Raw genomic sequence first — 27427 nt, 5'->3', positions numbered from 1 at the left:
TGAGCCCACCAAGCTCCTGACTTGTGAGTTTAAAAGATTATGCAATTTTACACACTGGTGGAGTTTCTGTATTGGCTTCCCTGATTTAGGGATATGTTCTTGATGCCTGCATTTTTATTAAAAGTCTAAATATGAAAACAAATCACTTTTATTTGTCTCAGCATCTTCCCTGAGATGCTGGGATCTCCAACTGCGCCAAAGAGAGGGAGAGAGAATAATTGTGGGTCAGAAAGTGAAACAGATGCAGCTACATTTCTTCCAACATGCGGAGGTCCAGATTAGTGCATGCTTGTATAGGCACACGTAGGGGGCACTGTGCCTGGCCACATGGCTATTGGCAGAGCGTATAACATTGGAGGCCAGTGATAGCTAAAGTAGGCAAGCAAGGTTGACAAAAAGTGTCACAACAGCCGCTGGAGATGGCAATGTACTGGATTCAAAGCAGGTAAGGGTACTCTATGTGTCGAGCTGGAGGTGGAATTTCCAGTGTGAGGAGACATACCTACGCTAGTTCAGACTGAGCTAGTGCGCTAAAAATAGAAGTGTAGCCGCTGCGCGTACGATCCCATCTAAGATTCTAGGTACATATGCAGGGGACTAGACATCTTAACTAACATCCAGCCTGCTGGCCTCAAAAAGCCACCACTGTTTTCTGATAACACCATTGTTTGTAACTTTTTTTTCTGTTGTTTTTTAATCAGGCCTGTCAGAGGTAATTATCCTTGGGGAAGGCGCACACATTTTCACACCTGGATATCTAAAATTAGGCAAAAAAGTAATCTGCTTTTCAGAGGTGCTAAGCTCCTATTTAGCTGTCTAAACATGGATTGAGGTGTCTAGTTTTGAGCACCCAAATGGAGAAACAGTGATATTAGTCCCTGGAAAATTTGCAGTTTTCCAAATTAGAGGTTTTTGAGTTATCCAATCAGAAAACAAACCTCTTGAAACACCTCTGACAGATAAAAAAAATCCACTACCTTCCATTGCTCCAATCTCACAAAAAGAGTGGAATCTGAAACATTCAAAACACCACAAACCTTGGAACTATTAACAACAACCTTTATCCCAAAGGACAATTATTTGCTAAAGTTATAAATGCCTGAAGACAGGGGCTTACAGTGGGAGTGCTTTTTAACTATATAGCTTGTGACGATTTTACTTAGCAAAACACATGCTTTAGTGCACATCTTAAAAGAAAGCGTGTAATTGCCGGAAGCACCATGACATTAATCAGGGAGTGTGTACACGATGGGAGATGTTGTTAGTGTTGCTAAGTGCTACAGGAGACCATATTTTTAATGCTACAGATTTCATGTTTTGAAGTGTTATTTAAAATAATAATTAGCACTTATATTTTCACCATGCTTCTTCAAAGTGTCCAAGGAGGCTCAGAGTGATTGCAGATAGACAACTTGCATGGCTCCAACTGCGGGATCAGGGCCACAATGAGTAAAATGGATAAAACGCTGATTGAGGCAAAGACAGATAAGCTCGAGTTCTTACATTTGGGGCTGGAGCCAAACTTTCTGAAAAGCTGGATGTTACCAGATGGGATTATTTCCCCAAAGATTTCGGTAAACTACAGAAACTGAAGGTGTGTGAAAGCCTTGTATAATCCATGCCCGGGACTGAACAGAGTAACGACAGTGCATTGTTCTAAAGTATGGCAGAATGTAGCCCTCTGGAAGAATATTACTTGAGTTTACTAGGTGACACGGAGTATAAAGAGATATGCCATAGAAAGAAAACATGCACTTTTGGAGATGGTTGAATTTTTATATTTGATTACTGTTTGATATGATACTACAGGTTTTAATCTTGCCATCAGTACTGGGCCGACAGACCTGTGAGCCTGCGCAGATTCTGACTGATGTCAACTGTAGGATTGGAGTCTTAGATGTCTGGTGTATAATGTAATTAACTCTGATTCCAGCAGCTGTGTAATATTATACTGGGACCTTTGGATGACGTGCATCTATTGCTGATGCAATATGATGCTATTTTGCTTTGCCATGGCAATCGTTACCTAGAAAAGTGACAAAGCAGCATTGTAATGATTTTTTTAAAACATCTGTGCATTCCTTTGGCAGTTTTATCTGTATTCAAAACATTGTGGGCAGTAAAGCTTATTTAAACTGGGCGCCTGTACTACCACTTGTATGTGGCTAGATTTCTTTCCTCTGGACATAGATTTGAATCCATAAATTGAAGCACATGGGCTTGTGTAAACTACGTGATTCATATTAACCCATGCATACAAAGTAATTTCACCGCTATCTGGCTAGAAAAATCTAATCATCTTTTTTTTAAACCTTTCCATAAATTCTAAGGGCCAGATTTTGTATTTTAAATGTGTATTCTAGGCTCCCAATCGTGCCTGAGGGTTCACACCAGCACTGAGGGCAGAGTTTGGTCATAACTGCGTTTTCACTCAATCTCATGTGGTTAGGCATCAGTGTCCTGGAGAAATTGCTGAATTCATGGGCCAAGTCCATTTCAACATCAGGCTGCAGAAAATTCCATAGAGAATTTTGGTTGAGCGTTGTACTCTATCATGCAAAAAAGCAAACAGTGCTTCAGGAATTGTAAGCTCTTTGGAATAAGGACTGTTCCTTTCATGATGTGTCTGCTCAGTGCCTAGTACAATGGGGGTTATAGGTACCATCATAATAGAGTTAACAACCAAAACAAAGGGAAGTTAAACTTTGTCCCCATCAGATTGAGTCAACTTTTGTTGAAATGAATCCATAAAAAAGCCACCCGGTAAAAGCTCCTCTTTTAGTTGTATTTAGTGCATTTGAGACGATAATGTTACAGGGGGGAACAGTTTCAAAGAGAGCTTGCATTTAGATCGTTTAGTGCTCCATTTAAATCAAACAATAAAGGATTCATTGCAAGGTGAACGTAAAAGCCCAAACGAGCAGCATACTTACACTCGCGATATCCTACGAAAGAGGTGAGATTAGGAAAAGAAATAATCATGAAAATAAGTTAAAAAGTTAACCAGCAGATCAGACTGTCCTGTTGGCAAAGCTAGTTACGTACAGGTCTGGCCGGAATTCTGGTCTCGATGTCTGGGGGAGGAGAGGAAACGTAGACGCGTGAAGTCAATGACTGGAGTTCAGGGTGGAACTCCTCACGGGTCACTGAGACAACATATGCTTTGGAAGCCATTGGGACAGTGGTGCGAGATGAAGTCAGTGCTACGTTATACACAGAGTCCACAAGGTGCCTACAGTGATGGGAGTGTAAATGAGGCTGCGGAACCAAGCACCTGAATGTCAGCATGAACCTTCCAATCACTTAGCTGAGGTATGTGCCAAGCCATTTGATGCACTGAGGTGTGCCCGGCAAACCAACTGGACACGTGACACTCACTTTGACTAGATCAAAAAGAGGCAAGTCCCGTGACACTGGCAGGTGGAATTATTTGTTGTGGCTTTTTGAAACAAATACTCGATATGGAAGACTGATGTTCAAATGCTGCACGGGTGATATGGAGACATGGGTGAGGTGTGTGCCAAGCGTAAGGAGCCTCCCCTCCCATAGGTATCCAGCTAGGCAGACTAATTCCCGACTGACCAGGGAGTGGATTCCTCACTTTCCATCGACTTCAGTCACTTAATTTACACGCACCTTGCAGCTCCCACTTGTCTAGCACTTTTCCTGGGGTAAACTGCATCCTGCTAAAGCACTGCTGTTGCCACAGTGTGAACCAAGCCTTTTATGCAGATGGTTATTACCATGCCATGAATAACACTCAGCATCTATGTACAGTGCTTTACATGTCCAAAGGACTTGACAAATTTTAATTAACCCCCGTTTTACAGATAAACGGCCACAGTACAATTCTGTGCGGAATTAGCTACTCCCACCCATATGATGTCAGGATGCATATTTTTAGAGGCTTGCTGGTGAGCAGTTGAAGGGCCGTGCGAAGCAAGATGCAGAAATAATACAGCCTTCGAACATGCTGGGGGTATTACGAAAATAACACTAAGGCATCGAAGGTGAATGTGAAGCCTAACGTTGAATCGAAGGTGAATGTGAAGCCTAACGTTGGTAACCAGCAATTTTCAACACTTAGGCTGGGATTTTTAAAGGTACCTAAGGGCAGTGGGGTGCCAGCATTACTGGCTCTAGCCACTTGGAGCTACCTACAACTGATGAACAAGGGAAGCAAAAGGTGCTTTCTCTTCATGCTGCCCCAGATCTTTGGAAGTATCGTGCTAAAGACAAACCTCAAGGCATAGCCACTTGGGAGCTCTGTCCTGCTCCCATAACTGAGCTCTTCGGATCCCTAGTGTGAAACTGTCTAGTCTTCTGTAGCAGGGGGCTGGTGCAAAGGCACCTAATTAGCCCTGCTCAGCCAGCCCCAATCAGGGGAAATAGATTGGAGCTGGGGAGAACCTGGTGCCTGGCCATTAGAACTGGCTGCACCTGTGGGCCTGAGGGTTCAAGGGCTATAAAGGCTGGTTGGCAGCCAGAAGAGGGGGGAATGGCCAGGGGAAGGTCAGTCTCCAGGCTGAGGGCTGCCTCTGTTTAGGAGAGGAGATTATCAGGCCTGTAAGCTCTGTACATAACACTGGTGGTGGGAGAACGTTGTGTAAATAAAGCCCTGGGTGCTGCATAACGAGAAGCCTCTCTGAGCTTTATTGGGGCAGCCGGTGGGCCCCAGGAAGAGGGGCGGGCAGAGGGCTCGTCACATCTGCCCTCCAGGGTCGTTGCAGTAGACTACTTTTGGTGGCCACATCAGACACACACGTATACAGGGGAAGCTACTTATAGTCAACTATGAGGAAACTCTGCTCAGAGTAAAGCAGAATGTGCGTCCCAATTTAAAAATATATCGGTATAAAATAGAAATTGCTTCAAGGCATGGTGATACGTAGAATGCAGCTCCAGTTAGTGTGAAATAGAGGGACTGGCTACCAGAGGGACTCTTCCACTGTACACACCAGATTGACCCTTTGGGCGTAGGCATATGAGCTACCAAGCAATTTTCCGCTTACCTGAGATCAGCACAGAGTAGGCAGTGTGAATAATGAAATGCATTGCTGGAAACACCCTTGCTCGTTAAAGCAAGTACAGCAGTTGAAACCATCAAAAGAACGTCTTGAGGCATACTCACTTTTCCAGCAGGATAAGGGCTGTCGTTGGGTTCACACGAAGATATTTGCATGTGGTTTGCCCGTAGTCAGCCAAATACGTTGACCAGTCCCACTGGATGAACAGATCTAGAAGCTGCAACAAACAAACAAAACCGCCATGTGATGAATACATTTTTTTTTTTAAAAGATCAGAGGGTCCACCTAAAAGCTACCAAAGGCTCAGGCTAGCAGGATCGCCTGGAGAAGAATTTAAAAATGCTTTGCAAACGAGTTAATTTAGCTTCACAGCACCCCTAGCAAGTTTGGTAAACACTCCCTCCATTTTACAGAGGGGAAACTGAGGCACGCAACGGTTAACTGACTTGCTCAGACTCACAAAGCAAGTCAGTGCCAGAGCCAGGAATAGAAACCTGGTGTCCTGTTACCATAATCACAAGACCATCCATATACAGATGTTACAGTCATATTAAGTTCCTCCCTTCTTCAACTACATTACCTGATACTTCATCTGAACTGTGCCAAGGAAGATATTTCCAGCCACACACATTACAGAGTAGAGCTAGGTGAATAACTGGTTTTTCAGTTCATCCAGGAAACCGAAAAATCAGGGAAAATATTTGGTTCTGAAATGTTTGGAATTTGTCCGCAAATTGGTAGGGCCAGCAAATAGGGTGACCAGACAGCAAGTGTGAAAAATCAGGACAGAGGGTGGGGGGTAATAGACTATATAAAAAAAGCCCCCAAAATTGGGACTGTCCCTATAAAATCGGGACATCTGGTCGCCCTACCAGCAAACCACTGTGTGCGTGTGTGCGTCCGTCCGTCTGTCACAACCTTCAGCCCGGTGATTAGGGCACTCACCTGCAATGTGAGTCTCAGGTTTGAACCCTCACTCTGGATCAGGCACTTAAACTCAGCTCTTCCCATTCCCAGGTGAGTGCGCTAACCCACAGGGTTATTGTGCGGTGCATTGCTCTCTCTCTCGCGCTCAGTGGGTCAGAGAAAGAGAGAGAATGGCTCTGTAGCCTTAACATAAGACCGGGCATACTGGGTCAGACCAAAGGTCCGTCCAGACACTCATCGGCGGGGTAGGAAGAAGATACGGGTTCAAATCTTTGCTCTCGGATTCAAAGGAGGAATTTGAATCCACATCTCCTACTGCCCAGCTGAGTGGCTTAATCACCAGGCTGTAGAGAGACAAGGTGGGGGAAGAAGTACCTCGGCCTTGTGGCTGACGGGTGAAAACATTATCTTCTACTGGACCAACTTCTGTTGGCGAAAGAAACAGCTCTCAAGCTCACACAGAGCTGCTCTTCACGCTAGAGAGTCATTTTCGCTCTCCTCTCTCTTTGGCCCAGTGAACATTTAAGTATTTATAGAAAGTGGAACAGCGTCAATAGGAAAACTGAATCCCCTGGGTTTCCCACATCCCAGGCAAGCGCCCAATCAATGGACTGAAAGTTATCCGGGGGACAGATGGGCATGCGCACACCCAGGTTGCTGACCCTCAAAAAAATAACCACTCACCCCAGCAGAAACCATTGGGTCAAGTTTGCAAATCGTTTCAGTTCCATCAAAACTGCATTTTTCAGCAAAAAAACAATTTGCCCAAAAAACAACGCTCAGCTCTATTACCGAGTACTGGAAGCGTTCCAAGAGCTTTGCAAAGGTCTCCACTACTGTGGAGTGGCGGGGAGGTAGGAGCCCAAACGTTCAGACATTATCCAAGCATAATGTGTCTGCAAACCTGGACTGGTTCGCGCAGGTGCTTTCCAGCCATTCCGTTTCTGGGTGGAATGTCTTGGCAGTTCCGACTGGAGGCCGGAAGGGAAGACGGATGGTTTCACAGATGTGTGAAAATCTTGGTTCTGAAGCACTGGACAAAGGTGCGGGGTGGTACATTCTTATTTAAACCATTTCACAAAGCCATAAAATCAACAGATGGATGTGCCATGCACACACTTTCACTGCACCAGGTGTTCCCTCTAAACCCTGATGGCTGCCCACTGTCAACAAAGACCCTGCTAACCTTGATCCTGGGTGAGGAAATAATCATGCTAATGGAATAGTTTTCTCAGGAGCCTCTTTCAAACCTGGGATTCAAAGGAACACATTCAAACTCTCCTCCCTGAACTCCAAAGACCAGTGACTAATCAAAGACATCTGGGATCTTTCACCCTCCCACCTCGGAGACGTATGCTGCATTGTTCAAATATTTGACATTCAAGTTCACCTACTTGACATTCAGTTCCACATCTTTCGTGGACATAATTTGATCATCTTTTGCAGTCATACTTGACAACACTGTTTATCCTCTATGAATGTCAAGGCTTCTGGATGGCGTCTGGCTCCCGCCTCAGACACAAAGATGCTTAAGCTTCTCTTCTCCATGCTGCACTTTTAAACTTTGAGATCTTGGCTGCAGTGAGGGTGTTAATTAAGCGGAACTATGATCAGACGTGCCTTTTACACCCCAACTTCAATCAAAATGACAATCAGAATGACAGTGCATCCAACAATACGCTTATGCACATTGGAAGGCCACATAACACAAGCCGGCTGGAGAAACGGCAACAAGCGTTTTTCCCAAATGAATTTGGTATAATGAATTTAAAATATAGAAGAAAAATTCATTTTTGGATAAGCAGCTGCATTTCAGTGATCCTTCATGACTGACATTTCATGCCACACTTTGGGATCCTGAGAGACAAAAGCCCGTGTGCTGTATATGTATAAAGGATTTTATTAAATTAACTGCCCTGATGAATGGAACTGTATGTCAGGGGGAAACCATGTTCCAGCAGGGGAAATTTACTCAAGATTTTTAAGACCAACCCCTACTTTCCCTTGTGTTGTCTTATTTCACAGGACATTGGATTATCCTACTGAAGTGATTCTCAATCTTTTTTCATGTTAGGACCCTCTTTTCCATACGGGGAGCTTTCCTTTCATTTAGTGGAGAACCAGAAAGGACTTTTTCACAATATGGAAAGAGCAGAGTGCTCACGACCCCCAGGTTGAGAACCCTTCTCCTAGAGAAAGGCATTATCGTTATCCTACTTATATGAAAGTTAAGGTGCTGGTTAAATAGGAAAATTATGACGCGTAATTTCTCCTTCCTCTTTTTACTTTTTAGCCTCACTTTTTTTTTTTTTTTGAGGAGAGATTGCAAACATCACACCCACTCGCCTTCCCCTGGTCTCAACACCCTTATAGCCACTGCAGATCCCACGAGAAGAACAGCCCAGCTATTTTATCTAGCAGTTAACGTCCTGAAGTAAATTGGGACCATAGGGTGCCCATTGTGCCTGCGTCTCCATGGTTTTCCTCCGGGCTCTAGTGCTGTTTAACAACACAGCCCACCACACAAAAAAAGGGATTTGGCTCCATGAGGACCTCAAGGTACAAAACAAAAATGTGCAACAAGATTCTTTTTTACTATGTAGGTCACAGCAAAGAAAACAGACTGTGGGGAACAATCCCGCGCTGGCGGGGGGAGGGATGGATTAGACGGGACCTTATAGGTCTTTTCCATCTCTCAGTTCTATGCACCATTGTACAGTGGGTCAGCTCCAGCTCATTATGTTAACGGCAAACTGAAGTTCAACATCAACTGCAGGAGTTTTTCCAAACAGAAACATTCAAAAGCCTTAAAGAGACAAATGCTTAAATATGATTTCATGTTCTCGTTTCACACCTTTGCAGAATAATGGGGTCAGAACCTTCTCTTCAGATTTGTTGAGTCTGCCAGGAAATCATATATATACTGGACTATAATATCTACTGACAGCTCGGGATTCAGCGACACAGGAATGCACTACATTGCCAGGGCACTCAGTGACACAAAACAGCACAGCCCTGCTTCCCTACAAATTGGTGTCTCCGGACCCTCCACCCGGCCAGGCAGTGACATGCATGGAGCTGAACTAAAATCCCAAAGCGGAGGGAGAGAAATAGAGAGAGGCACAGACGAGGCTTTCAAAAGAGATTTGAAGAAAGCTGGAGAGCGATGAGGCGGAAGGATACAGGGAGCTCTTCCAAATGGCATGTTCTGCAGTGGAGGCAGCGCTCATGCAAGAGGGTGTGAATGGAAAGAGACCGACACACAGATCTTGACCTTGGTGACGCTGGTGTAAATCCAAAGTAACTCCACTGAAGTCACCAGAAGAGAACAGTACCTGGCCCGAGGTGCGTATGGAATGTTACAGCAAGCGCATGGATAGGTGTTAAAATCAAGGGGGATATTTTTCATCTAGACGTTGTAATGCTGAGCAGACAGTGGAGCTGTCTGAAGGTGGAGGTGATATGAGCATAAGCAGCAGTAGTATTCGGCACACACTGGGCTTGGGAGAGCTTGCGCTTGGCTAGGCACTCAGAAAAGGGAGTTTCATAGGCACAGTGTGTTCTTTTAAACAGCACATTGGTTAGGAGACTCATTTTTAAATGCAGGGGAAGCAAGGAGGGGGAAAGGAGTTGAACGGAAGTTGAAAAGGCGGAGTTGGGCTTCCAAGACATGGCTGGTTGAAGCTGGAGCCTCCTGAAGGGAACACGTATTTAGTCTGGAAAGGAACACGTCTGGAACACGTAGTTAGTCTTCATCCTTTTCCAAGATGAAGTGCGGTATCTGCTTTCCCAGTGTCTTCCCGTGCCTGGGACCTGGATGAGGGCTGGTTGGCTAAGGCCCAGTCCTGGCAAGACAGAGGTGATGATGGCTAGCTGGGGGAAATGTCTTGAGGAGACAAGCGGGATACCTGCCCCTTGCTTTTTGTTAAGGTGTATGTGGATAGGTGCCATTCCAGAGTGCCCCCTGCTGGCCTGGGATGGCCCTGCAGGTACTTCCTCGGTTCCCTCTTGCGTTCTTTGCAATAACTGACTCTAAGACCGGAATCCTTATAATAAGATTCCCCCTTGTGGGATCTTATTCATTCAGTTACTGACTACAGACCCATTGCCCCCTCCCTGCCCCACTCAGGAGTCCAGCAGCCCTCCTTCTTGGGGGGTCTGTGTGATAATCCAAGCAAAATCCCACTCCCTGCCACACAGCTCCTTCCTGGGGCCTGGCAGCTTTCAGCCCTTCCCAGGCTCTGTTCAGTCTCTCCTCCCATAGCCTCTCCTGGGCTCCACTCCCTGCTCTCCAGTGAGCAGCAACACTCAGGGCTCACTTCCTTCTCTGGCATCTTTCCTGCTCTCCCCTGCAACCCAGGCCTCGTTCTTATTTACCCCAGAGGTCTTACTGGGTCACATGACCCACTTTCTCCAGTGGGGGAGGCAAGTTAACCGCTGAGACCATCTCCTCTTAAAGGGCCAGCCACCTGGTGACAGCGAACAAGCCAAGGGTGCTATTTTCACCTAAGCCTGGTGAAGAGTTTCCTTTTCGAGGGCTGGACCTTGCTTCATCCGTGGGCATTTCTGCAGTGCTCTCTGCATGTGGCTGCAAAAGTGAAGACTGTTCTCATCTTCAGTTGCTAGCTGCTTACTTGGTGGCATGTCTTGCAGGGGGTGTATGACATGGCAGGTAATTTGCACTAGCCACTATTTCAACTCAGAATGTAATTCAAGGTGCTGGCGTGGATTAGATACTCCCATTTGAGTCCTGGATACCTTACACCCCCTCCCCATTGAGATCATCCCAGGGACTCATGCTAACAGCTGCCAGATTCAAACAGTGAGCATTTTCAGGGGAAGGTACCTTCCTCCCACTGGGGTGAGAGGGTTTGAATTTGTTGACCTTCCAGACACTTTGCAAGGCCGATCTGCTTATGGCTTTTGCTGGAAGATTTAGCAGAGTGAATTCGGATGATATAGCAGGGAGAGGAGTTTGGTTTTTTTAGTCCAATCTGTTGTGTAATTTAGACATCTCCAGTTCCATGTATTGCTTAGGGACCACGACCAGCGGATTTTAAAAGAATAAAATAAATAAATAACATCCTATATGCATGAAAATGCCATTCCTAGGTCTGGGTCTTCCCTCAGCGATCGGGATTGCCAAGAGCCAAAATGCGACAGTGACGGATAGTCTGTGTATTTTACAGCTGTTTACCCACGTCCATCTCGTGAGATCGGCAGGCCTGGGGGTACATGGGCTGGGCGGGCTTACACCTCTGGACTCTGGCTTCTTTATATGGCACAGTTTGAAGGCATCTGCAGTGTTTGTACAGTGGCACAGCTCTGCTGTAAAGTGGAGTGTTTTGTATTCCTTAGCAGATGAGAGAGGGAGGGAGGCCCTGAAGTAGGAAGTCTTACAGCTACGGGCGAGCTGTCTCGAGACGATTTATCTGTCACATAAATGTAGTTTTATTGGTTTTACTGTTTAAACTTTTCACCTCTGCAGCTAAATCTGAAAGTTAAAGGGGTGGGGGAGAAGAAAGGTTTGTGCACAGACATTCATGCAGCCCCGCTGCTCGCAGAGTTCAGTATGTGCCTTCTGGGGGAAATTCCAAAATAAAATATGCAAATACCATTAATTCTTTAAACCAAAGAGTCTACTTTTCAAGTCCATAAATCAAACTCGACAGCACACACACTGGGGAGAAAAAAAAAAAAGGGAAAAGAAAGAGGAGTATTTCCCATTATGCTACTAAACTGCACTACCTGCACTCAGAGCACAGCAGACATCTCCCGGGCTACGTGCAAGATGATCAGTGACTGCTAACCTGAGGCACATCGGCGATAGCACACCATGGACATAAAGAAGTACACACGCTCTCTCTCTCTCTGGAGAATTGCTATACTTGGAAGGGGAGAGCAATTTAAATCCTCCTTGAAAGTTAGGGCCTGAAAAAGGATCAGGTCCTTTTTATACCCATAGGCAGCACAGCTGCAGCGGGAACTTGCTCATTCTGTCTTGCTAGTGACTCTGACCTGCATGGATTCCACCCAACTCATACCAGCCTCGGGGCACTGTACAACCTCTCCAGCCACACTAAAGAGGATGAAACTGGTTCTGATGGCCCAGAGAGAAGTAGCCACATTGGAAAGAGAATAGAAAAATGGGCCAAAGGGGCTGGGGATTTGGGATGTGGCAGAAAACCATGAGGTCTAAGGTGAAAACTGATCTGCACTGAAAGGCCCTGCACCATCTACAGAGAGTCTCCACGGGATGTGCCCAGGGACGGCGTTCCAGAGATGGGATCCCTGAGCCACAAAGGCCCTTCCTCCACTGGATGAAACTGAAAGTGAGAGATATACCTCACCTCTGGGTTTGCTGCATGGCAGAATGGGCAATGAAATATAAATAAACAAACAGAAATCAGCCAGTGAATTTCAGCCACCCAAATCACACTCAGACTCCTCCCTCAGATTCCAGTTTCCCTGGGACTTTTTGGAAATATATTTCTTGTCTGAACTGGCACAGTTTTGACAAACAGCACCCAAAGACAACGCTACCTTGGATCCACAACAAGGCTTTCGACTTTCCATAGCCTTCCGCCTAAGAATCTTATAGTGCTCTGTGAACGTGAGCAAATTCATGTTCACCCCCCACCCCCATCCTGAGAGGACGTATTCCTATTCCCATTTTACAGATGGGGAAACAAAGGGACACAAGTGAAAGGCCTGCTCCCCTTGACTAGCAGGCAAAACTCCATTAATTTTAACCTGAGTAGGAGCAGGCCCTAAGTGAGATGCGTATGGTCACACAGGAAATCTGCGTCAGGGACAGATTTCTTGACTCCTGACCACCATTCCCCTTCTAAGGAGAGAGTTATGTAGTAGGGCTGTGCATTTGCGTTCTGTAAAACCAGATTACATGTAATTATCTCAGTACTTGCCCATTGCCATAGCACAGAGGTGCCAAAACCTGGCGGCCGCCTCATGGATTTTTCAATTACAGGATGGTAGAAAAAAATACCCCTGAAGACAACATCTCACTTTCTTTCAGCTCCACAAGAGTCATCCTGAGCCTCTTAAAAGATTAAAAACAAACATACAAAACTACAAATAAACTAATGCTAGAAACCACGCACAGCCCCACCGTGCAAAGATTATTTCTTTTTGGACTAAGCAGCAAGACCAGTGAGACGACTGGAAAAGAAGCTCCTTTGCCAACACAGATGCAAAGTTTAAATGTGTCAACCACTCATTGGGAGAGGAAATGGATAATAAAGCAGGAAATAAACTTCCCCTTCAATAAAGTCCACATTAGGGAAAATTCTAGTTTTCACACTCCTACTGCCCTTCCAGTCATTGTGCAGTAGGAGATACAGGCTTAATCTCTATTAGGAGTTTGTTGATTTTCCATGATGCTCAGGAATCGTGTATCATAGCGAAGCCAGTCTGCGAGGTGTCCCCAGAAACATTATTCCCTGACAAGCGTCTCTCAGGGGCGCACTAACCACTATTCAAACAAACATACACACAATTAGCAAAAAATAGGCTGCAAAGGTAAAGATGAATAAAGTCCGTTAACTGGCAAATCCTTTAACCTGTTTAAACAAATTTAAACACAATGATCCTGGATTTCTTCCACCAAGTTGAACTAAAGGAATTATAGTTAACTCGATGCATCTTCAAGCAAGAGACAGTGAGGTACCTGGAAGAGGGGGGAGGGATAGCTCAGTGGTTTGAGCATTGGCCTGCTAAACCCAGGGTTGTGAGTTCAATCCTTGAGGGGGCCACTTAGTGAACTGGGGCAAAAATCTGTCTGGGGATTGGTCCTGCTTTGAGCAGGGGGTTGGACTAGATAATCTCCTGAGGTCCCTTCCAACCCTGAGATTCTATGATAGAGTCAGACCTGGATCTAGGCAGTGCCAATAACAGGTCCCTGCAATCTTGCCTCAGGAGGAGGTTTTATTGGGTGGTGGACTCAGTAAGCAAATGGACAAGCAAGAAGGAACAGCTGTGCTAGAAGGGTATGTTAGCCAAGGCTTTCCTGAATAGCATCAAGGTCTTCCACTTACCTGGCATGCCAGGGCTCAGATCAGCTTAACACCCTCCCACTATCATCTGGTGCACAAGTCTAACACTAATGCTTTAGCTCTTAAACCTAAAATAGGGTCATTTTCCCAGCCCTGCCCTTGGTCTTCAAGATAGAGGCTAGTAAACAACAGAAGTCTTCTCTCTACACTAGGGATCTACATGTGCAGTTTGAAATTGGACCCAGCTCTAAAAAGCTGCAGCATCTCTTCTTTCCCAACCCTTTCCATTCAGGTAACCCACCACACATGCCTTTGGCCATGGGCTGTCAGGTGTCTCCACTTTATTCTGTCTGCTCCCATCAAGGAGGATGAGCAGCCTTTTGCTTGCTGCCTTCTGTGTACCAGTAGTTTTTTAGTCTTCATGCTGCCCAAAGACCTTCTTAAGTTAGGCTATTTAACACTGAGCTTTTCTTAACATTTCCCACCCTTGCTATCCACTGCGCAGCTCCACTGGTGACAGCAACAGTGCAGACTCCAGTATAAATGAAGAACTTACCTTCTTACCACCGTGCCATCGAACCCCGCCCAAAGCAAGGTCAGGACACTTTCAAATGGCGCCTTAGAGCGACCACGTAAGGCAGGGGTGGGCATAGAACAGGGGTGGGCAAACTTTTTGGCCTGAGAGCCACATTGGGGTTGCAAACCTGTATGGAGGGCCGGGTAGGGAAGGCTGTGCCTCCCCAAACAGCCTGGCCCCTGCCCCCTGCACGACTCCTCCCATTTCCCACCCCGACTGCCCCCCTCAGAACTCCTGACCCATCCAGCCCCCCCTGCTCCTTGTCCCCTAATCACCCCCTCCTGGGACCCCTGGCTAACTATCCCTGGGACCCCGCCCCCTATCCAACCTCCCTGCTCAGTCCCCTGACTGCTCTGACCCCTATTCAGGCCCCCGCCCCCTGACAGGCCCCCCAGGACCCCACATCTATCCAACCGCCTCTGTTCCCCGTTCCCTGACCCCTATCCACACCCCCACTCCCTGACAGGCTCCCTGGGACTCCCACTCTTATCCAACCCGTCCCGTCCCCCGTCCGCCCCCCAGAACCTCAGCCCCATCCAACCGCCCCCTGCTCCCTGCCTGCCCCCTGGGACTCCCCATCCTTTATCCACCCCCCCCGGCCCCCTTACCGCTGCTCAGAGCAGCATGTCTGGGAGCTGCGCCGCTCGGCCGGAGCCAGCCACGCTGCTCAGCAGGACCGTGCAACCCTGCCGCCAGAGCACTGCCCATGCGGCGGCGTGCATGCGGGGCAGGGGCCAGGCGCTCAAGGGCCGGGCAGGACGGTCCCGCGGGCTGGATGTGGCCTGCAGGCTGTCGTTTGCCCACCTCCGACGTAAGGCCTTGTCTACATTAAAAAGAAACATCCTTGCTTGCCACTAGATGATAGCAACAAATACAGCTGCATCAGTGCTGACCATGGTTTTTGTCCTTGTCTACGCTTGCAGCTAAACTATGTGCCTCATCGGTTCCAGCTCCACCCGTTGTCAGCAACATAGAATTCTGTAATGTAGAAAAGCCCTAAGAGAGTCCAAGATCAGCAGCAAATTCAAATAATTGATTTTGGTGACGTTTCAATTATTCCTACTGGGAAAATAATATTTAGAGATAAAGAAAAACTCCTTTATTGCAGGAGTGACTGAGAGTTTGGACAAAGTTAGCACTAAGAAGAAAAGGCGCCAGGAATTTGGTGTTAGTTCATTTACTTGTGAAAAAGAAAAGAGAGTGAAATTCTGGTTTCATTGAAGGCAAAGAGAGTTTTATCACTGACTTCAGTCCGGCTAGGATTCCACCCAAACTCTTTTATGAACCCTATTACCACAGTATCTAAGTGTCTCAAAATCTTCAGTGCATTTAACTTCACAACCCCCTGCGAGGTAAGGAAGTTCTATTATCCCCATTTTACAAATGGAAAATCCAGGCACAGAGAGAAAGTAAATTGTACCTATGCTAGAAAGTCAGGATGCTAATTTAATACTCTGAATTTTCCTGTCTTCTTTTAAGTTCTTTAAATGAAACAATTCTTGGAAGCAACAAGAGAAAAATCTGGAAGGGTTACACGGAAGGGCCAGAATTTAATGGAGCAAAATTTGAGACTGACCACACCCTATTCTGTCCAGTCTGGATTATTTTTGGACTCATTATTGCCTGTTTATAAGATTCTGTATTTCTTAAATTGGGTTTCCAGTGGAAGGACTCCAGAAACATTTTCGTCTGCACATTGTATATAAAGGTTTTCTGTTTTTCCATCTGTAAATGTTCATAACTTATTGGGATGAATATCCCTGAATTTCCATTTACTTTGAAGTTATAGTGAAATTACAGTGTGAGATCTTTTGTTTTCTTCAGAGGTTTATTACAAGATTCTTGTTAAAATCTTAGACATGCTGCTATTTATATGGTTTATTGTGTGCTTTTGGTTGTAAATCTCCTCTGTTTTTCTGAGAAGGTAACATTTGGTTTTTTGGTTAATAAATATTAATTTATTAATTTCTGGAGTCTTTAAAGCGAGGGAAATCTCAAGGTTCCAGAGCCATTATCAAGCAACATCTAGCGCTGGTTGAAAAAGGATGAAAATTTTTCATGAGAAACTTAATGAAAATTGGAATTTCGAAGTTAAAAAAAAATCCGAGTTAGCGCTAGTGACAACTGATTGGCTAGGGACTATTCGGAAAGGGCAATTAACAAGAGTTCACAGCGCTGGATTTATTAGCCAATTTGCCTTCTGAGAAATGGTCACGCCCATCAAATTCTTTATGTGGCACCATCTTTCCAGGTAAAGAAGAGGGCAAAGTTCCCGCCCTTAGGATTCTACAATCTAAATAAAACAAATAGACAATATGGGGAGTGGACAACAGAAAAGGAGATAAGAAATACTGCTCTTGGGGGAATGCTATTGAATAATACGTTGCACTTCTACAGCACCTTCTATCCAAGGGTCACTCTGTGCTTCGTAAACGTTAAATGTAGCTTCCAAACACCCCTGCAGAGTAGATAAATATTATCTCTGTTTTACACATGAGAGAACTGAGTCGCACTAGAGTTTAGTGGCAGAATTGGGAAGATAATCCAGTGCTCCTGACTCCCAGTGCTACTGTAATCCCAACGAACTCCCCCACCACCCCGTTCCGATGTTGCGTTGCGCTTCAAATTCTGCTTGCTTTTCTCTCCTAATACAATTATGGTGAGAGAGGAAGTGTGTTGTGCCACAGTGCAGCTTAGCAGCGAAAGTGCCAGAAGAAAGGAGGGATTTGTCAGGAAGGGGGAGGCGGAGGAACACCAAGGAAAACATCTTTAGGAGTTAGACTGTCAGGGTTGGAAGGGACTTCAGGAGGTCATCTAGTCCAACCCCCTGCTCAGCGCAGGAGCGATCCCCAACTAAATCCCCAAATGGCCCCCTCAAGGGTTGAACTCACAACCCTGGGTTTAGCAGGCCAATGCTCAAACCTCTGAGCTATCCCGCGTTATTTTTCCTTCTCATTCTTTAAATTTTTTTCTCCAGACTTTAGGAGCCAAGGAGTTCTTAAAGTCTGTCACTGGCTTCTGCAGACTGGCACATGCAGTTGTCAGCCAGCCCTGAACTCTGCATGAGAGTTCTCCATCTCAGCTGCTGGCTGCCTTTCCAGACCAATTTCTATAGAAACAGAGTTCACACCAGGGAAAAAATGGTAAGGATTGGAAATACTGACAGCTCTTAAAACCAAAACCTCTCCTGTACCTTGTTTGCATCACCCGATCCCCATTTTTACAACAGACCTGAGAAGGGCACCAGCAGCTGGCAAGGCAAGAGCTCACCCTTGAATGTTTCTGCTGCCAACTAGAGCCCTTTAATTTGGAAGAAGAAGAAAAAGTTTAAAATTCTTTTTTTTTAAATAAATAAAAAAAAAAAGCCCTTATATACCAAAGAGATTTTCAGAAGGGCAATAGAATGGTCAGAGGACAGGAAATGGGATCTGCAGTCTTTGACCTCTGGTGCAGGTCAGTAGTGACCAAAATTTAACAGAACAAATACAACTTTAGATAATGCTTTCCCAGCCAGAAGGCACTTATATATAGTGTCTCCATCTAAGCATCCCCCAGGTGGGTTACAAGCAATGAAAGCCCCACAGCAAATCCTCTGAGGTAGGTTTTACTATTCCCGCAGTACAGGTTGGGAAAGTGAGCCACACAGAGGATACATGATTTGCCCATAGCCACACATCAAGTCATTGGCAGAGCTCATAACCGAAGTACTGATTCCAGTTCCCATGTTCTCTCTATAGCCATACAAAGCTACTCTCTGGTCTTGCTTGTTTATTTGCACTTGTAAATGGTCCTTTTTTGTAAAAAAACAAAACAAAACAAAAAACACGTTTACAAATACAGGCAGAGATGACCTGTACCTGCTGATAGCGGGGAAGGGGGAAAAGAGTGAGGGCAGCAGCTTAAGCAGATGTTACTAACATGCTCACTCAGTGCGACCATGCTCAGTACAAACCAAGCAGCAAATCTGGGTGGCATGTAACCCTGCATAGAATATTAGGGTTGGAAGAGTCCATCTAGTCCAACCCCCTGCTCAAAGCAGGACCAACACCAACTAAATCATCCCAGCCAGGGCTTTGTCAAGCCGGGCATTATAAACCTCTAAGGATGGAGATTCCATCACCTCCCTAGGTAACCCATTTCAGTGCTTCACCACCCTCCTAGTGAAATAGGGTTTCCTAATATCCGACCTAGACCTCCCCCACTGCAACTTGAGACCATTGCTCCTTGTTCTGTCATCTGCCACCACTGAGAACAGCCGAGCTCCATCCTCTTTGGAACCCCCCTTCAGGTAGTTGAAAGCTGCTATCAAATCCCCCCTCACTCTTCTCTTCTGCAGACTAAATAACCCCAGTTCCCTCAGCCTCTCCTCATAGGTCATGTGCCTCAGCCCCCTAATCATTTCCGTTGCCCTCTGCTGAACTCTCTCCAATTTGTCCACATCCCTTCTGTAGTGGGGGGCCCAAAACTGGACACAATACTCCAGGTGTGGCCTCACCAGTGCTGAATAGAGGGGGATAATCACTTCCCTCGATCTGCTGGCAACGCTCCTACTAATACAGCCCAATATGCCATTAGCCTTCTTGGCAACAAGGGCATACTGCTGACTCATATCCAGCTTCTCATTCACTGAAATTGCCCTGCATGCCACCTCCCACACGTCACTTCAATATAGGCAACTTTTCTGAGCAAAAATAGGCTCCTTATGAGAGCTAGAGACCACTTACTGCACAACCACTTACACGTACATTTATCTACACGTTCACACAATTTATTTACTAACAACATTCCAGATGACTCGAAATGCAGAAGCTCTCTCGCCTTCATTCTACTAGTCAACTTATGTTGCTCACAAAGCAGCAATCCTACAACAATCTAGCGCGTGACACCCAGCCCTCATAGGTAACCCTAAAATAACAGAAAGGGGAAAAATAGCTTTAATTATCCAGTTTCTAGTGGAGGATATGCCGGATCAACCCACAATGCCTGGATACTCATAGCAAGCATGTTTTTGGTTTAGAGGCTGATAAAAACGATTTTACCATGTTGTGTCATTTCAGCAGTAAATCAAAGATACAGGCCTATATAGCAGTCAAGTTTTGTATACACATTTTTGGAGATGGGCTGAGCTTCTTGGAAGGCTTTAATGTCCCCCATTAAAATTTCAACATCTACTGGACAAGTGCAGCCATGATGTAGTGCCTAGATACTTAGGCAAATGGGATTCTGGAATGCCTAAGGGACAAATCCCACCACCCTTATTCACATGGCATAATATCGTACTATGGCGAATGGTCCCATTGGTTTAAATGGGATTATTTAATGAGGAAGGCACTACTCGAGGTAAGGGCGAGGTAATCTGGACCATCCAGCAGGTATGATCCTCCATTCCCATGCTTGGGAAACTCATGACTTGATGACATACTTGAATAAAACCCAAAAGATGCTGCTTATCAATTTTCTATCCAGGAGCACTCTAACTGGTGGGTGACAGCAATTGCAGGATACCAGATTGTGCTTTCAGTTCATCATGCCGCAATTATTTTTCTTGTTGTTAGAACTATGCCAAGTTCATTGCAAGTAGCATTTTTCTTTTGTTTACATATTAAAGGGAAAAAATAGGTAACCTCTCGCTAACCCCAGCCCGTCTGTGAGAAGCTGCTGCTGCCTTCACCTCTGAATGAACTTTCAGATTATTTTAGACAAGATTCACCTTGCATTGAACTTGTACACTGCTTTGAAGCACACAGTCACGTAGCATTGATTAAACATTACAGTGCAACGTGGCTATAAATTTAACGAGCATTTATTGGTGCATTTCTGGTTCATTCTTGGAGAGAGAGAAATTGACCAACGTGAAGTGGTTTCACAAAGGGGAAATTTGTGGAATCAGTCCTTTCATGGTCATAGGCTGTAGAATAAACCAGTAGAGGTGCAAAGAAAAGGCGCAGCACATTTTTTTTTTGAGGTGAAGATATATTTACCATTGAAATAAACTGACATTGGAGGCCAGGGCATAGGCAGTTGTGAGCCAGATCTAATGCTGCTGCAGCCAGTGTGAATGCTGGAAACAAACCCCAGGAAAGGCACCGCACTAACAAGTCCAGTGCAGTTCTCCCTACTTCTCACGAGGCTTGGAACAGCCAAGCACCCATGTGGGGTGCAGGAGGTGCGAACCACAGCAGACACGCTAGGCCTGGAGGGTTATTCCATCTCCACCTGCTGCATGGGGAGCTGCTGTTCGTTTCTTACCCACGGTACCGGCTCCGGCACATGCGGGTCATAAGTCCATTTAGGGAAGACGCGCTTGCACAGATTCAGCAGCACCGTGTCCTGGGATTACAAGGCTAAAACCTTTGCAAAGCCAGATGCTGGGCCTCTCCACTCCCTTCATGACATTCTGCCTATGCAAAGAACAGAGTAAGCTGGCTACTTGTCCCGGGGAACGCCATTTTAGGGGTTTCCTACACACCACCGCCAGCAGCCCTCAACACAGGGAGTGTGTCATGGGTGTGGCTGAAATGCTGCTGCCCAGTTTGCTCTCAAGGGCCATCACGCCAGCCCATTTCATCACCACTAAACCCACAGGAAGATCATATCCTATGTGACTAGAAGAGAAGTTCTAAGCTAACCAAGCCAAGTAGAATCACCCAACAGCTCCCAACACAGCTATGGAAACATTTTGATTGGAGCACAGTATTTTAAAAAATATCAGGCGAGGCGGCTTAGGGAAAAACAGCCAACTGGTGCCAACCCCACGACTGATGGCACAGAAAAACGAAACAGAGTGACATTCTAAAAGCAGCTATGACCATTGAGAAGTACCTGGCACAACGTTTCTGCTCCCTAGCTAGGGTTTAGCTTGTCCTCACTCACATATGCACCCAGCCCAACCGTGGCCTTTCACTGCATTTCCTGACCTAAACTCTGATCACCCCGATAAAACGGCTGAATCTGAACACGAGGCCTGTGTGGACAAGAGGGTTGCCGATTAAAGCAAGTCCTGTCTGGAAATAAAAATACAGCGAGAGGAACAGAAATATCTTTTGTCCAGAGAGATTACTTTGACAAACAGATGAATAATGAAATGTACAAAAGCCAACACAAGGAGGATTTACGTGGTTTTACACTGTAAAAACTGGGGAGGGGAGACAGAAACAATGCCACAGAAAAAAAACAGGCTTTGCAATAGCTATGGCAATTGGTATTGTAGCCAGGAAAGTACTGTGAAAGGGTGTGCATGATAATTGATAACCCAGAAGGAAGTCCTTTTCATACCATGTCCAACTAAACTCTGGATGGCCTTCTATGTACAATGCTTCACTGTACACCAATTTTTAGATATATATATGGGGGGGTGGGAGAGAGAGAGGCAGCTTCCTTTTATTCTTACGGCTGACACACAACTAAAAGACAGCAAAAACACTGCAAGCCTAGCATGCATTCTGCCAAAAAGAGTCATTCAGCAAAGGTCATTTCACAGTTAAACAGGATAGCATCTGGGCAGTGAAATAGATATGTCTGGAATCTCTGTGCAAGTTCAAGTGCCTGAAATACCTTTTTATTTCTTAACATACACCCAGAGCTAAAGTATCTGCTGCCTTGTGGGGTAACTTCCTCTTTCTTGTGCTGTTAGTTTTTGTTGATTAAGAAGAATTACATCTATTGTTCTCTAACTAGCCTTGCCTTGGGGTCCAGTTTGATTTCATTCTCGTTTCTCCCTATGTAACTAATCTGATGCTTATTTCCTTTAATTATATTTTTTAAACGTTAAGTGTACCACAGCATCCCTGCTGGCAGCCAGGATCAAACCCGGGACCTCGAGATCTCTATTTCTGAGCTAAAAGACTCAGGTCTGTTAGCTCAAAAGCTGTAAGAGACCCATGAACCTCTCTCCGGGCCAGTCACAAGTGAGGGACAATGAGACACACTATATTCACAAGAGCTAAAAATGTGATCTAGTGGTTAGAGAAGGAAACTGGGAGGCAGAACTCCTGGGTTCTATCTCCCGCTCTGCTGCTGATTTGCTGAGTGACCTTCAACAAGCGACCTTCCTGTGATAAATTCCCCATCTGTAAAACTGGGATGCTACTGCCGACAAGGAAGTGATTTGGGATTCTAAAAAGAAAAGACGCTGTGTGTATCACTAGCTTCACTTGATTGAAGTCTCCCGTGCCCCGGTGCATTATAATGGAGATTTAGTGGCGTGAACCTACTGCTTGTTGGGGGGTGGAAGTTTTTTTGTCAGCAGGAAAGCTCTCTCCAGGTGCTGGAGAAGCTACCCTGTGTGCCTTTAGTAGCATGGCTCAGCTGTGTCGCTAAAAGGTATTGTAGTAGTGTAGACATAGCCTAAGTCAATACAACACAAAACTCTAGCAATACAGAGGTTACAAGAGAAGTTAAGTATCATGCTGAATCAGGGCCGAAGCACGTGTTTTACTTTAAGCACAGGAATGACAAGTCTTTACATTACAATTGGTTGTCTTTCTAAAAGATATGCTCTAGCTCAAACAGATGTTATAGACTTGATGCAGGAGTCACTTGGTGAACTTCTATGGCCTGTGTTATGCAGGAGATCAGTCTAGATGGTCATAATGCCCCCTTCTGGCTTTAAAATGTGTGACTCTGTGGGCCCTGGACTGGGAGCCCTGAAGGAAGGCAAGGCAGGAAACAGTGCCTGCCTTCTCCTGGGGGTGAATTTTGCTGAGGTGCAGTGAGACTTGCTCATGCTGGGAGGTGACATTTGAATACTAGCTTCAATGCTCATTTTTCTGCTTCCTTACAATTGTCTTCACGCCTTCTTCCTTGCTGTCCTTTACACACATGCCACCTTCCTTGACGTGACTGAGGAGACCACTAACCTAGGGAATGCCTCCACCGCAGTCGGTGGTGTAATTGGAGACATACCTGGGCTAGCTTTAATCTAGCTAGTTTGGGTACCAATAGCAGTGAAGCCACAACATGGACCTCAGCGCAGTCTAGCCACTCGAGTAATTATCCAGGGTCTCAGGCGGCCTTGTACAGCCCACACTGAAGCCCGTGCTACCGTCACACCTCCAACTTCAGTGTAGACGTATCTTTCAAATTGCTCTCAAGACCCGCTTCTGCTGTGCTGATGACAAGAAGTGAGTCAGTTCATATCTAGCAGGATGAGGGGCACCTGGGAAGTGCGGATGTCCGTTTATAAAGATGTATATATTGTCATTGTTATGCTTTAACCTTCTCTTGAACCTCTGGTGTACTGCTTGCCTTAGAGAGTGAGCTCTCTAGGGCATGGCCTGTGTCCTCAAGTGGGTATGGACGGTGCCTTGCACACTGTAGGTGCTAGGGGAATACAAGTAACAACTGAACCTCCCTGTGTCAGCAGCGGAGAATTTGGTGCAGAGTTTCACTGTATCCCTGTTTATTATAACCAGGATGTGTTCTCCTGGATGAGGATTTAGGTCCAGGCCATATCATCAATGACCCCTCTATGCATCCACCAGTATTTACATATACTAAGCTTCTTGATCCTTAGAGGAGCCTGGATATTAAATGCCTGACATTTCTGGGCAGTGGCTTAGGACATCAAGCTCATTCACAGTTAAAGCATGGATTTAAAAATATATTGAGTAAAGCAGCAAAAGGGTGAGTTTTATTTCTTCCATCACTTGCCTGTCATGCTGCCAGGACACACACACAAGGTGCAGTCATCACCAGCAGTAAAAGTTCCTCGCCTTAACGTGCCAGGGGAAAGGGAAAATCCAAAGGCGTCCTCCCTCTGCATGGCTGCTGAGAGAGTCAACCAACTGTTCAGTGAAGAAGGAACAGCAATCAGCCGCAGGGATTCTCATGGAGGAATCCCCCAGTCAAGCACTTGTCAGTACATGTCAAAGCAAGCAACAGAGGATGGTGAAAAAAGAAAGAACATGTAGCCAAGAAAAAGACAGCAGTAGGTCTTGACTGACACATGAATCCTCACAGTGAAAGGGGTGTGAATACCGGGAAGGGTGAGCAAAGGAGCTGCTCCTGTGATAGGGTGTTAATAGCAAGTGGCGTTTATCTATGCCAGGCATTATTGTTCTTTGTGAGTTACTGATTAAGAAGAAGGAAAGACTGGCCCGGTGGCCCATGCAGTGACTCAAGAGTCAAGAGATCCGGATGCTCTTCCTAGCTCCGTTACTCACTCACTGCGGGACTTTGGGTAAGCAATAACTAGAGCGGGGCCACGTTACAAAAAATTCAAAAGAACGTTTTTCCCCACAAAAAATGTAATAAATTTGTAGAAAGAAGTCACCACTTTTCAGCCAGAATCACAACGTCTGTGCCTCAGTTTCCCCACCTGTAATATGAGGATAATATTTACCAAGGTGTTAGCTTCTACCAGCCTGCACAGAGAATGCAGATGTCATTTGTCTACACATGAAAATTAATCCAGAATAAGGTAGAGTGTGAATTTAAAGATGATTAACTATTCCTAATTAACTCCACATGGGAATGCTCTTATTCTTGAACAGAGTGCTATCTAGCGGGTTAAATGATTCTGGAATAATTCTCCACACAGGCCAGCCCTTAGTTTTGCTGACACACCATTCCAGGCTGATTCTCTGAACTTCACCCCCACAGTATAAATTGGTCTGAGGGTATGTCTACACTGCAAGTGGAAGCAAGCTAAAAATAGCAGTGTGGATGCTGTAGCACTAGCTTCGGCGTGGGCTCGCCACCCAGGCTCAGATCCAGGGGGTCAGGCAGGCTTGGACCCTAGCAACTAGCCCCAGCCATCACCCAGTCCTCATCATCCACACCACTGTTTTTAGTGCACTAGCTGGAGCTGAACTAGCACAAGTCTGTCTCCATGGGCCGGGAGCCACACTCCCAGCTGCAGTGTAGACACCCCTGGAGTGTGTCTATTGGAGGCAAAGAGAGCGAAGAGGAGGGAGGTGTGTGAGATGTGATGAGAGATGGGTGAGGACACTGCCTGTTCACACTTACCTATCTAAGAGCCCTTGTCAGGCCTAATTAATGCTTTGAAAGCACTTTGAGTTCCATGGATGAAAGGTGCTAGTGAGCGGCAAAGTGGCATTCTTCTGTTTAACTACCTTATCTGTAAAGCTCATTGGGTGTGTGAAATAACTTTAAGATTAGGGTGGTTTATTACCACTATTTTTATAAGGCTGTGGGATACAAATTTCCAGAGCTAAAAATATCATTTGGAAAACAGCAAGCGCCATTTAGAACCATTCTAAAGACAAGTTCATGAGCAAAATGGATATTTAAAACAGCTGTGAAGACAAGACTGCAAAGAAGCATTTGGCTAAAAGCAAACGTGGAAATAAAATAACTTTGCAGAATAGGGAGAGAAGGTTAAAAATCAGGGAATTTGGTAATGGGCCCTTTTTAAAGGAAAATGCTTCAGTTTTTAAGCTTTCCAGAGACTAATAAATTATAAAAAAAATGTAAACTCCTCTACTGGGTCCAGATTAACACCCATCACTTCAAGTTTTACTTTCCAGCCCACCATAAAAGCTCTAGTGTATTTTTCACTTCATTTATGCAGTCTACTATTGGTCTCAATTTTTTTTGCCTTTATAAAACTAAAGTATTTCATGTTCAGGTGTAATGAAATCCGGGCAATCATCAAATGAAGAGGATCTCTATTTAAAAGCCCTTGATGGAAGTAACTGTAAGAAATCAAGCAATCAAGTCCCTGCTTCCACAATGGGTGCGACTGGATTTCCCCATGGGAATGTTCTCCCCTTCCCTTTGGAATCTGCAGGGCAAATCAATGCGAGCAGGGTAATGCCACTATGCATGGAAAGATGAGAGGCTAAACATGAACGTCTTCACTTCTTTCTAGCCTGGCTAGCAATAGCTGAGATTTGCATGGGGCATTATGCACAGAGATCTTACAAAGCCCCTATTTCATGCTAGGTTTGTGGTAGGAGAAACAGCCATATCTCATTATCGCCATCGCTTCAAAACACTGCCACTCACTCAGCTCAGTTTCTCTTACCCCTACCCAAACTTGGTTTGAATTTGATGCTGGATTAGCAGCTTTGGAGGCTGGAATTCTCTAGTTATCCACAGAACAGGTATAGCATAAGCGGCAGAAGGGTATTCTTCTTCCACAATGCCACGTCTCAGCCCTGACCCTGGCAACCATCTCTAAGGGAGTTCAGTCCGTATGGCCATTCAGTCCTGGGCCTCCCTGCTCAGACTGCCAGCAAGGGGCCAATTAGTGCTTATTGTGGTGGTTTTGTGATGTGGACACTGGTCCAATAGGATCTCAACAGAGGGACTATCAAATTGTTGTGTCAGTTACTGGAACAGCCATCAGCGGTGCACTGGGCTGGATTAAAACCACTCCCTGGCGAAAGGCTCTGCGTCTCCAAGTACCCTTTTCCTGAGCCAATATGCTGAAGCAAAAACGTTTTTACAGGCTATGCAATATCAGCAAAATGAGCAAATACACCTTCAAAGTAATTTAAAAGCAACATTTCACCTTACACTGAAACGTCTCCTTCCACCAAAACAGCGGTGACAGTCTTTCTAGTGGCTCAGTTATTAGCAACGTACTGGGCGCAATCTGGTCCTGGGGAGCCTAGCAGCAATGTGAGGGCTGCAGTCTCTGCCACTCTTTGGCACTCTGTGCAGCTGGCTACAAAGCAGCACTGGGATGACTTTCAACCGTCCAAGCTGTAGCTTCAGGGCTTTGATGCAGTTGTTGCAGACTCCAGTGTGCGAGTGAGCATCAAATATGACAACTCTCAAATGAGAGCTCAGACCTTAAGCTCTTCCTTTTATAGGAAGCTAAGAGATCCCTTTGCAAACAGCCTAGACGGAGATGTTGGGCAAGAAAGACACTGTATATTGAGAAGCACAGGCCTCTTTGCTGAAAACGATTTTTA

At 45.5% G+C, this 27427-nt stretch overlaps 1 protein-coding gene across 1 annotated transcript in view; it reads right to left on the bottom strand.

Moving 5' to 3' along the window:
- Positions 1–27427, bottom strand: part of EXOC6B (exocyst complex component 6B) — a 447723-nt gene that overhangs the window by 7811 nt on the left and 412485 nt on the right. The window contains exon 21 of the mRNA XM_045018685.1: positions 5132–5244. Coding sequence (XP_044874620.1) covers positions 5132–5244 — 113 coding nt within the window. The remainder of the gene's footprint in view (positions 1–5131; positions 5245–27427) is intronic.

Source organism: Mauremys mutica, chromosome 5 (genome assembly GCF_020497125.1).
Source record: "Mauremys mutica isolate MM-2020 ecotype Southern chromosome 5, ASM2049712v1, whole genome shotgun sequence".
Classification (NCBI taxonomy): domain Eukaryota; kingdom Metazoa; phylum Chordata; order Testudines; family Geoemydidae; genus Mauremys; species Mauremys mutica.
This window is presented reverse-complemented; position numbering and strand designations above follow the sequence as displayed.